Source organism: Cnephaeus nilssonii (assembly GCF_951640355.1).
Source record: "Cnephaeus nilssonii genome assembly, chromosome: 6".
Taxonomy (NCBI): domain Eukaryota; kingdom Metazoa; phylum Chordata; class Mammalia; order Chiroptera; family Vespertilionidae; genus Cnephaeus; species Cnephaeus nilssonii.
In genome coordinates this window covers 50,050,431-50,062,896 of record NC_137077.1, presented here as the reverse complement: position 1 = coordinate 50,062,896, position 12,466 = coordinate 50,050,431, and the positions used below count along the sequence as shown (strand labels likewise).

Below are 12,466 nucleotides of genomic sequence, written 5' to 3'. Positions count from 1 at the left end.
TTTAATTCAATGTCACAGAGACAGTAAAAGGCAAAACTGGGACTCAAACAGATTTTCTGACTTTAAATTTAACTCTGGTTCTCCATAGTGCCTCTCCCATGTATTTGGCGGCACGGATAAAGGAAGGACTGGGCTAAGTTTAGGTGTGGGTGCTCTGTGCACTTGGTGACTTGATGGGTCTTCTGATATTCATTCAACCCTGGGTATCATCGAAGAGCCCGACTTTCTAATTGCTCAGTAGACTCACCAACCGACAAAGTCAAGGTACACTTGGATCTCGAAGCTGTGGAAAGCCTTTGATTGCAACCTCTTATTGGGTGCCCAGAGTGAGACAAACACAGACAAGGAACTTTCCTTAAGCCCCTCAACTTCTGGTTTTCATGGAGAAAAATGAGAGTTGATGGTTATAAAAACTTCTGGTTACAGGAAAGAAGACTCTCTCATCAATGCCTGGCTATTGTGCATCCCTGCTGTGTGCCGGAAGGAAAGGGGCAAGATAGTTGGAAGAACAACAGCTACTTTGCAGGATCCTAGGTCACCTTCTTTCTGTGAGAGGATGCCAATTTCCCCGCATCACCTGCAGAAGCACTTGCTAAAACTCTTGCTGGGGCAGAGGGAAAAGCAAGGAGAATGCTCATGCTGGTATTGAGGGGCTCCCACAGCCTCCCAGCCTGCTATCTCCCTTATTAGCTGAACTGGGTGGCAAGCCTGCACAGGCCCGAATGGTAGTTGGCCTCGCTTGGGTTGATCCAGGGCAGGGAGCAGCATTCTGCAGAAGGTCCCTTTTCAGATTGAGAAACCCACATTCTGATCTCTCTTTTGATGATTTTACAAAAATCAAATTGCATGACAGATGCCTAGATAAACCAGAGAAGTCTGCAATCAAAGCAAGTTCTGGGATGGGGCTGATTGTAGATTTTTTAATGGCTATTAGCTTGATAATCACACACCAGGAATAGCTTCCAGGTAGACCAAACCCATGCATAAGTGGGCCCACACCCATGCACACCAACACCCAGTAGCAGAATAAAAGGGGACCCTGACAGTCTCCCAATAGCAGAGTCGTCTCTCCAGCTTTACGTCTTCTCAGGAACCTTCAACTTCCCTTGCTGGGCAAAGGCACCATGAGTTGTCAGATCACGTGCAAATCTCGAAGATCAGGAGGTGGAGGAGGCTTCCGGGGCTTCAGCAGCGGCTCAGCTGTGGTCTCTGGCGGGAGCCGGAGATCAGGCACCAGCTTCTCCTGCTTGAGCCGTCATGGCGGTGGCGGTGGCGGAGGTGGCATGGGCGGAGGCGGCTTCGGCAGTCGGAGTCTTGTTGGCCTTGGAGGGACCAAGAGCATCTCCATTAGTGTGGCCAGAGGAGGTGGCAGCTTTGGCTCCGGTGGTGGATTTGGTGGCAGAGGAGGTGGCTTCGGAGGTGGCTTCGGAGGTGGCTTCGGAGGCGGCAGCGGCTTCGGAGGCGGCAGTGGCTTCGGAGGTGGAGGTTTTGGAGGAGGCGGCTTTGGTGGAGGCCGCATGGGGGGTGGCGGTGGCTTTGGAGGCTTTGGGGGTCCTGGAGGTTTTGGGGGTCCTGGAGGATACCCTGGAGGCATCCATGAAGTCTCCATCAACCAGAGCCTCCTGCAACCTCTCAATGTGAAAGTTGACCCGGAGATCCAGAATGTGAAGTCACAGGAGCGGGAGCAGATCAAAACTCTCAACAACAAATTTGCTACCTTCATCGACAAGGTGAGTCATGAGACGCTGGCTCCTTCTGATGCTTAGGATGCCCTGCTTCCCGTGCTAACTGAGAGCAGACCAAAGAAAGTTGTTTCTGTCAGGGACCATCAGTGTAGTCTCACAAGCCTGAGTTATTAGCCATATCCTAACGGGAAAGAAAGGTGCTGGCTTGCTGGGCTACACATCTTGCACAGCAGTCTGCAATGAGGAGTTATTTGTGCCCTGGGCTTTATTGTTTTTGCCTAAATAATTAAGATTTATGGAAAATTCTGAAAATCATAGAAAATGTGATACAGATAAGTAACAGACTGACGGGCTCAGGCCATGGGACAGCAGGTTCTGGAAGGGATTGGTAAGACATCTTCTGAGATCGTCTTTTCTTCCCTGGAAGTTATTACTCTACTGAACTCTGGGAAGCTGAATCTGAAATACCTGCTTGGGGACGAATGAAATTCCTGCCTTGAAGAGAAACATTCTCAGTTTTGTGACCCATAAAGTCTTTATTGGTGTCACTTTGGAGTGTTATATAGGGTTTTCTTCTATCTCAAGGCAGTCGAACCTAAGGAATTTACAAGGCTTTTAAACACCAGTCCGAGGAGCCCTGCCTTCCTGTGCTCTCACATTCGTCACCCCTAGGAGCAGTGCCAGTGGATGCCTGCTTTTGGGTTTTCCCCAAGATTTATGGGACCTTTGCCTAGAATGGGAGGGAAATGACCTGGAGTTCTGGGAACAGCAGTAAACAAACTGGTGGATGGTGAAGTAGGAAAAGAGTTCTGTGCATGGAGAACGCTGAATGTAGTATTAGGGATCTGTAGAGCTTTCCCAGTGTGGAGGCAGGGACCTCGTAAGCTCTGTTTGGCATGACCCGGCCTCCAGCTCGGGAGGGTGATGCTGTGTAGACTTCTCTAGGTCCCGAAGGAAGGCAATCCAGAGCTCATGTGCTCTTCTTCTGGCCATGGCAGGTGCGGTTCCTGGAGCAGCAGAACCAGGTGTTGCAGACCAAATGGGAGTTGCTGCAGCAAATTAACGTCAGCACCCGTTCCACCAACCTGGACCCCATCTTCCAGGCGTACATTGGCCAACTGAAGAAATATGTGGATTCGCTCTCTGCAGAAAGGACATCACAAAATTCAGAGCTGAACAACATGCAGGATCTCGTTGAGGACTATAAGAAGAAGTAGGTGGCAGAGTAAACACTGAGTGGAGATAGATATTGATCTGAACTACCTGATCATTCCCCTAGCAAGCCACTCATCTCCCAGTTGCATTTGTGGTGATAAAGGGGAGAAGCATCAGGATCTTTATCAATTTATTTTGTGAGAAAATATTTAGGGATTTAGAAATAATCTTTTTTATATGTTTGAGAGTTCATTTATAGGAAAGAATCCTCATTTAGGATATACAGTTTCAATTTAGACAATTAAAGAGTGCTTAATATTCCAAGAAAATCTTGTATTTTTTTTTGGTGAATCCACTAGAAAAAGGAAAAGAAAAAAGTAAACAATATAGAACCAGTCTAACAGCTATGTCCTTTGGGTCTCAACAGGTATGAAGATGAAATCAATAAGCGCACGGCTGCTGAAAATGATTTTGTGACACTCAAAAAGGTGAGCTAGAGAATGTCATGGCTGGGGTGGGAATGAGGGTGCTTCAGAAGCCTGTGCTCCAAACAGACAGGCTGGAAAACAACTCTACTTGAAAAAAGAGTGGCCAGGGAAAGGGGTGGGCCTGTCTATCCCTGGTTCTCTTGGAAACAAAAGTGTTTCTGTAGTTCAAGCTTCCGGAGACAATTTTCAAAGATGTGCAATTTGCTAGAGCCTTTCCCATCAGTAACTTACTTAAAACCTATATTGGCTCATGAAAGATGCAAGCACCGACAGCACTTAATTCTCTAAGAGCTGAGGAAGGAATGGGACCTCCCTGCTGAAAAAGGCTGCAGGTGGTGCTGACAAAGGTTAGAAGGCAAAAGTGTGGGTTTTCAGCCTGGTTCCTACAGAGGCTTTGGTATAAAGTCCAGAGAAATTCAGGAGATATTGGAATAGACAGACAGGATGGGAGAGTTGGGGACTATTAACCACAAAGGTCATTATGTCCCATAGTGTATCAAGCAAGAGAGAGAGAATGGTTGACAAAGCTTGGTCCTATCAGAGCTCTGATGGTGTGTGTGTGTGTGTGTGTGTGTGTGTGTGTGTGAGCAGTGACCATGGGCATGGAGCCCCGAGGAGAGGCACATAGTGGACTCCATGCCCAAGAGGTCCCATGGGGACATGGCTCATCTGGAGGTGCCTGGGATATTGGAGAACAGCTAACAGGGATGGGTGGAGTGGAGTGTTGAGAGTGGGTGGGGCCCATACCCAGAAAGCTACAAGGTTAGTGCGTGAGTGGTGGGCATGAGTTTTACCAGAAGCCCCTTATCTTTCTTACAGGATGTGGACAATACCTACATGGCCAAGGTGGAGCTGCAGTCCAAAGTAGACGTGCTGAGTCAGGAAATTGAGTTCATGAAAGTCCTCTTTGATGCGGTAAGGAGGCTGCTCCTGGATAGAACCTTCTCCCCACTCTTCCCACCAAAGGAAAGTCTTTCCTAATAGTTGAAAAGGTGGTATAGGTGGGGTTTATAAACTGGCTGACTTCACCTTGCCATCATTCCTCGGCACCAGGAGGCTTCTATAGTGTAGGTCTTGGAGGAGAGAAATTTTCTCTGATGTCACAGGAAATAAGGCTCAGGAAACACCAGGACAACTTCCCCTTACTCCATTCCCCAGTGTTCATCCCCCTTTAGGAAGAGACCTGTCCTGTCCCTATCCCGATGTCTAGTATACTTTGGAGGTCAAATGTAACATATCTCTCCGCTCCCAGCCCAAGTGAACATACATGACTTCTGAAACAAGAAGTAAAATATAAGGCATTTGACATCAACCAGCTTCTTTCTGGAGGCGCTAAACAAAACTGCATAACTGGTGAAGGCTATTAACTAGGAGGCTCGGAAATACAGACCCCTCTCCCACCATTCTCAGGACAACTTTGGTAGGGGCCGAAAAATGGTGGTTATAGCACTTTAACTCCAATGCAGTGTGTGCTGAGTCTGAATACCAGGGAGGGGGTGCTGCCTCACTGGTCAGAGAAGCCATGGCCAGACCTCCCGTGTGTTGCAGGAGCTGAGCCAGACGCACCAGACTATCACCGACACCAATGTCGTTCTGTCCATGGACAACAACCGCAACCTGGACCTGCAGAGCATCATTGCCGAGGTCCAGAGCCAGTATGAGGAGATTGCCTTCAAGAGCAAGGCTGAGGCTGAGGCCCTGTACCAGAGCAAGGCAAGTACTAGGTGCTGAGGGAGAGCCACAGCTTCTTCTACCAGCCAGATACTGTATAAGATTGTTGGTGTTTTTATCTAATGGAAATTAGGTATCATTCCCCAGAAAAAGTGTCCAAAGTACCCCAAATGCCCCCAGTTGAGGTTGGCATGGAGTCCTTCTGGGGGTGTGAGATGGTCCCCAACCTCCCACAAATGCAGCCATGACATCTGGCTTGGTTGACCCTCCCTGGACCAGTATCAGACTTTCCCTGGCTCAAGCCAAGCTTCCTCTCATGTGCAACTGTCTTCCTCTTCCCATACAGTATGAGGAGCTCCAGGTCACTGCTGGGAAACATGGAGACAGCATGAAAGAGATCAAGATGGAGATCAATGAGCTGAACCGCATGATCCAGAGACTGAAAGGAGAGATTGAACACGTGAAAAAGCAGGTGGGGCCTGGCCCTGAGGACTGGTGCAGTTCCACTGGTTGAGTGGGGCTTGGGTGGGAGGCTGTGTGTGTGTGTGTGTGTGTGTGTGTGTGTGTGTGTGTGAGAGAGAGAGAGAGAGAGAGAGAGAGAGAGAGAGAGAGAGAGAGAGAATCTGAGATGTTCTAATCTAGCATATGCTGATCCCAAATGCCTTGAGCTTAACATAATTTAAGGCTTATAAGAATTTTTTAGAGTGGCCTAGGAGACATTTAAATCAAGGAGTAGTGCAGGGAAAGAATTGTGCCCACTTTTTGATTGCTTATACCAGTAAAAGGGAATAATAACAAATAAAGCAAGAGGTTGTCAGACTTGCGTGGATTATAGTCACAGCTTCCCACTGCAGCACAGCCCTGAGCACAGCTGGCTGTGTGGTGAAGGGCAGGGAGGGCAGGGAATTGGCATAGGGCGGGACATTAGCTTTGGAAGGGATGATGTGGGGCACAGAATCTGCTCCATAAATAACAGGATTGTCAAAGCAGTCCACATCAGATGTTTCCATAACAATTCTGGCCCTGTGTTGTGAGGATCAAAGGCTCATGGGGAATTCCTAAGGGTACAGTCAAAGGTAACTTGGGAAGATGATGCCCCCGAGACAGCAGCAAGTCTTAGCACAGTTGTTTGCAGCCTGTGTTAACTCTGGGGGAAGTCCACACTTCCTGGGCCAGTGATTCTGGCTTCCCACACCCTGAACACCTCTGTTCCCTCTCTGCCAGGCAGACTCCACTCTCTAGAGAAACCTTTTCTTCTTCTCTCCTAGTGTAAGAATGTGCAAGACTCCATTGCAGATGCTGAGCAGAGGGGAGAGCACGCCACCAAAGATGCCAAGAACAAGCTTCTTGACCTGGAGGAGGCCCTGCAGCAGGCCCGGGAGGAACTGACCAGGCTGCTCCGTGACTACCAGGAGCTCATGAACACCAAGCTGGCCCTTGACGTGGAGATTGCCACCTACAGGAAGCTGCTGGAGAGTGAGGAGTGCAGGTGAAGAGCATTGGGAGGGCAGAAGGGACCCTAGCTCACCTTCCCTTCTCTGTTAGAGCCAGGGCTGGAGGCAAAGGCAGGGAAAGCAAGGATGGAGCAGGGCCTTCTGATGGCTGAGAGCTGACATCACAATGATCCCAAGCAGAGATTCAGGACATAAAGCATTATTACACAGTGGTAGATTTATTGATATGGAATGACTAACAAGGCAGAGTAAGTTACTTCAAGCAATAAGTTAATTGTAGTCTTTTCTGAAAGAGAAAGCAAAATGCTGCGAAACTAGGTTAGTCTTAGACATTTTGAAACCTTGCTTTCTGGGTCTACGGGGTACATTGTGATCTGCAATAGGGAGATGATGAGTTGGGACATGCGGACTGGCTGGGGCATGCTCACCCAGAGCAGGCGCCAAACCTAATTCTTTGCAGGTTTCTGGAGGCATAAACAGAACCATTTGCTAACCTCCCTAAACAGAACCTTTCTCTCCAATGTGGTTGGAAAAATTTGTTAGTGCTATTAGCATCCCTAGTGATTTAATCTGGCTATAAGCAACTGGAGGGGGAAGCTGCCTGGGCCCCCAGTGAGCCAGTATGACAGAGAGGGAGCTGCTTGGCTCGGGCTGTTGCTCTGTGCCTGTCTGTGAGGCCAGACCTCCTACCCCCAGCTTGCAGAGGCAGTGGGAAAGATTCCAGATGAAGTGGAGGAGGGTGGGGCAGAGAGTGGGACTGGGAGTTGCAGTTCTTTCTGAACTGAATATTCACACAGTGCAGCCTCCTTTCAAAATTTCTGGCATGGCTTGGATTTTGGATATCAGACTCCCTAAAATGGATTTTTAAAAATGGGATGCAAAATTTGCCTTTTGATCATTTTTATCAGAGCAGAAAACTTAGATGGATTGGGATGCCAGGCAGTGTGGAAACGTGGGGCTGGTCCCATCTCTGTGATCTGGCAGCACAGAAGAGGGCGGGCTCTCTAAGGCTCTGGGGACTGATGTTAGAGGCTCCCTGCACATTTGTAGGTGGCACTTGGGAAGCAACAAGTATGCAGAACCTAAGTGCTCTGCCCTGAGTTCTTTTCTCTCTCTCCCTTACAGGATGTCTGGAGACCTCAGCAGCAACGTGACTGTGTGTAAGTGGGTCCTGTCCTATGGGTGGTGTGTTGGGTGGAGGCAGGCTGAGGCAGTCAGAACTTTTTATGGTAACACCATCTTTCTCCGCAGCTGTGACAAGCAGCACTGTGTCTTCCAACGTGGCATCTAAAGCTGGCTATTCAGGCGCTGGTTCTGGAGGTAGAGGATATGGTTCTGGAGGAGGAGGAGGAGGATACAGCTCTGGAAGCAGCAGAGGGTCCGGCTCCAGAGGTGGCGGTGGAGGAGGCTACGGCTCTAGCTCCGGAGGAGGATATGGTTCTGGAGGAGGCTCCAGGGGAGGCTCTGGAGGAGGATATGGTTCTGGAGGAGGCTCCAGAGGAGGCTCTGGAGGAGGTTACAGCTCTGGAGGAGGTTACAGCTCTGGAGGAGGCTCCAGAGGAGGCTCTGGCTCTGGAGGAGGTTATAGCTCTGGAGGAGGCTCTAGAGGAGGCTCAGGAGGGGGATATGGCTCTGGAGGTGGCTCTAAAAAGGGAGGGGGAGGTTCTGAGAAGGTTGGCTCCGGTGAAGGTTATGGTCCCAACGTGAGCTTCTCTTTTAGATAAAGATGAAGTCCTACTCTTGATTCTCCCACTCCAGAATGTAGAAGCTTGTCTCTGTACATCTAATTGACAGCAAATCAAACCTTGTCATCCACCTCTGATAGCATTTTGGGGGAAAGGGATGTCCACATAGAATTTTTGAAATATCTCCTCTCCAAATAAATTAGTTGAAGCCAGTGACACCCTCTGTCCCCTGGGGAAGAATCTGCATTGCCTAGGTTTGTGCTTCCAGCCATCCTCCCATTCCCAGGCCCCCCTTGCATTGCCCATTTGGTGGTCCTCCCCCACTCCCCCACAAGTATTCTGTTGAGGAACCATTTCAAAGCCTGCACCTTTCCCCTGGCAGTGCCCCCAGGGAAATATGTTTCTGTGTATATAGCCTGTTTTGCTGGCTCTGCATCTAAAGTACTGTGGTCTTGGTGTCTGCACAATAAACTTCATTTGCAACTCATAGCATGTGATGTGTGTTTCATGTCAAGCCTTGGCAGAAGTGGGTAGCCAGGAGCTATTACTCATTGCTGTCTGACTTAAGACACCAGAAAATGGAGAGATTTGGAAAGGGTAAGGAAGAGGCTTCCTGGGGGAGGAATGTGCTGCCCTGAGGCAGCGTGGCTGGAAGAGGCCAAAAGAGTTTTCCTTCTGGAACTCTTCAAGGACAGGGATGAAGAGGGCTAGCCCTGGGGTCAGGGGGTGAGTGTGATGTTCTCAAAAAGTGTTTTTCAGACTTGGGCACTGTCATATTGCCAGGAAGTCGATAGGGGGATTTGTGGAAAATTCTCTTTACCAGAAAAAGCCACTCTTCTTAAGCATTTCCCATGGACTGCCCCCCCACTCCCACCCTTTCTGAGGCCCCTTCTCCGCAGGGCAAACCAGCTGAGCTCCCCAGGCTCCCATCCAGGCTGTCTGCAGCTCTGGGCTTCCAGGGCAGAGTTCCCTCAGCCTTCCTAGGTCACAGGCTCTCTATGTGCCTGCAGTCCTATGTCCCCGTGGGGGGCTCTCAACGAAGCTTAAGGAGACTATCTGGGCAAGTCTCTGGGACTGTAAAGTGACGTCCAAAACTAAGAGACTGCTATTTTCAAGAACATCCACCTCCCATCAGAGAAGTCTCTCAACACATTCAGCAGATGGTGGGCCCTTCTTTCCTCCCCGATCCCGCAGCCCTCTGGGAGCCTCTGTCCCTGGGTATCCCAAGCAAGGCGGCTTCTCCTGTCAGTGTGCAGATGGTTTCAGCCTCTGACTGGGACCTTCTTGGGGCTCAGGAATGGCCGGGAAGGTAGGATGAGCTCTTGGGGTTGGTACTAGACTGGCCAGAATTGCACAAATGGGAGCTGGTAGCTTAGGTTGGGTTAGATGCAGCAGATGTGGCTTAAAACAACTCAGAAAAAAATACCGAGGGATTCTTTTCTCTTTCATTCTACTCTAGCTTCAAAACCTTGGTGAGGCCTTTGTTGAGTCTGAGAGCCTCTTCCTGTTCCTAGAGATTGTAGAGACGGTTCTGAGAAATGCAGGGGGAGGCATTGATCGACAATTGGTGGCTTCCCCTGTCGCAGACCGGCCACCCCAGGTGTGAGGATGCTGGGCAGGAAGTGCTCTGAAGGCTGCAGGTGGCAAGGTGACAATATGTGAAGCTGCCTATTCTAGGGTGATCTGATGCTCAGGGAAGGGCCCTTGGTCAGGTGGGAGAGGTCTGGGGAGGTGAGAGCGTCGACTGGGAAGAAGTGCGAGGGCCTGGCTGTTGTAGGGTGTACATGTATATCATGCAAACATGAACATGACCTTAAATAGGGACTAGTGTCCTAGACACTTAGGGCTGGAAGGGAGCTTTAGCAGTCAGTGAGTTTGAACCTCTGATTTAGGTCAGAAAACAGGTAAGACCCCAGGTGGGCTCCACCCCTGATTCGTGCACTGTTTGGAGGCTTCAGGAATGGTGAGCCCTTTGAAAACTTTCTGAGGGGAAAGAAGGCAAGGCAGGCAAGGTGGCAGCTTTTGCTCCCAACTACCTGAATTCCTGAGACTGTAGTGGTGTGAGTTTCCTGTGGCTCATAGGTCCTCACTCCTACCACACTGGAACACAACCCTTCTCTTCAGATATGCTCAGACACATGTTACTTTCATGTCAGACCCCAAGCAAAATCAGCCTTGTAGGTTAACTTGGGGATACAGGCTTGAGGCTGGAAAGAGATCTGGCTGTAAGCAGGTCATGGATTGAGGGGCCAGTTCGAGGAAGAGATTCTCCTTTCCCTCCTAAGAGTCCCAAGAGACTAGTCTGGAATCTGGGTCATGCCCCTCCCTCCAGGGCCTCTGCCCATCTTCCTCCCAACCTGGTAATTGAATTGTCAGATCCTGGGCTTAAAAAAAATAGATGGACAAAGCAGAAGGGTTTTACAAGCTCTATTTCCATAGGGAACTGGGCTAAATATTTATATTCTGATGATGTTGCAGAATAGTTGGGACACACTCCCTCTCATGGTTCCCTCCCTTTCTCTGCCTGGGAGTCCTAGTGAGAATTCAAATAAGCTTCTTTCCGCCCCTTCACCAAACTCTTCCCTGTCAACTTAAATGAGAGTCCTTGGACAGCTCACCTCCTCCAGGAAGCCCTGTTGAATGGAGCACTCATGCTTCCTCTACTTGCTGTGAAGTGGGGAAGGCCTTGCACTGGGAGTTGAGAGACTTAAATGCTGACCTTCATCTTGGGGGCGGGGATTATCGTGTGACATTACACTTAATCATTTCTTCTTCCAAGGCTGATTTCTGTATCAGTTAAAGAAGATGGAATGCGGTTGTCTCTATGTTTCCCCCCAGGCTCTGGTGAAAAAAGCCCTGTCTGTGCTGTTGGGTGGGCTCATTCATTAAGCCCCCCAGACTAATGGGGGATTTGGGACACAGTCCGGAGAGAGGCTTAGAGACACAGTGTGTGGATGGGCATGAGCACCTGAAACTCTGTGTTGTTTTCATCCTATTTCATTTTATGTATTTATTTATTATATTTTTAAATTTTGAAGACCTAATTGACTTTATAAAATGATTCTTGAATCGAGCAGCATCCCATTCAGCAAGTAGAAAGGAGCCCCTCATCCCATTTCATTTTAGTTCAGTGATTGTCTGTTGGACAATGACTGTGGGCAAGGTACTGCCCTTGGCTATTTTGAGGGTACCAACACTCACAGGATATTGCATCCCATAGGGAGCCTACCCTCCAGTTAGGGGATGGATGAGAAATTTACAAATAACTATGAATATAAGAGCTATTTTGGGAGCAGAAGTGGTGCATTAAAATCACCTGGGGACCTCATGCAAAATTCACATTCCTGGTTTCAACAGACTTAATGCTTTTCCCTTAAGATTGGGAATCGGCAAAGACACCTGTTGTTACTACTCCTATTCAGTATCATACTAGAATTCCTAAACAGAGCAATAATGCAAGAAAAAGAAATAAGAATATACAGATTGGAAGGAGGAAATAAAACTGACTTTTTTCATATATGATGTAATTATTTATTTAAAAGATCTCAAAGATTCTACACAAAAGCTACTAGAACTAACACGTGAGCTTAGCAAGGTTACAGGCTACAAATTAGCAATAAACCGTTGGAAATTAAAATTAATAAGGTGGTATCATTTACAATAGCACCATGAAAGCATGACATTCTTAGATATACAGGTAAAAAAATTTGTGTATCATGTATGTGCTCAAAACTGAAAGCAACAACAACAATGAAAGCAATTAAAAAAATCTAAGTAGTTGGAGAGAGACACCATGTTCATGGATTGGAAGACTCATATTGTTAAGATATCATTTCTTTCAAAATTTATCTATATGTTTGACAAAATCTCAATCAAAGTCACAGCTAGACTTTTTGGGTAGAAATTGATAAGATTATTCAAAATGTACACAGGAATGCAAAGTACCTGGACTAACCAAAATAATTTTGAAAAAAAAAATGTTGGAGGACTCAGACTACTTGATTTCAAGACTTGTAATAATAATCAGGATAGTATGGTGTTGGCCCAGCCAGTATGGCTCAGTTGGTTAAGGACTGTCCTGTGTCCTGAAAGGTTGCTGTTCAATTCCCAGTCCGGGCATATACAGAAAGAAGGTGACAAACATCAAACATTCTCTCTCTCTCTCTCTCTCTCTCTCTCTCTCTCTCTCTCTCTCTCTCTCTCTCCTCTTCTCTCTAAGTAGGAGTATGTCCTCAGGTAAAGATTAAAATAAAAGAAAAAGCCCTAGCCAGGTTGGCATAGTGAGTAGAGCATCGGCCTGTGGACCAAAGGGTCCCTGGTTTGATTCC

The 12,466-nt window shown here is 48.1% G+C and overlaps 1 protein-coding gene across 1 annotated transcript; it reads left to right on the top strand.

Moving 5' to 3' along the window:
• Positions 1-1,124: 1,124 nt before the first annotated feature.
• On the top strand, positions 1,125-8,589 carry KRT2 (keratin 2; the record flags this gene model as incomplete). The annotated part of the gene is made up of 9 exons (XM_079774156.1): positions 1,125-1,730; positions 2,684-2,898; positions 3,268-3,328; positions 4,148-4,243; positions 4,877-5,041; positions 5,346-5,471; positions 6,268-6,488; positions 7,579-7,613; positions 7,705-8,589. The coding sequence occupies 9 exons, from the start codon at positions 1,125-1,127 to the stop codon at positions 8,175-8,177; spliced, it is 1,998 nt and encodes a 665-aa protein (XP_079630282.1). The 3' UTR covers positions 8,178-8,589.
• Positions 8,590-12,466: the final 3,877 nt, after the last annotated feature.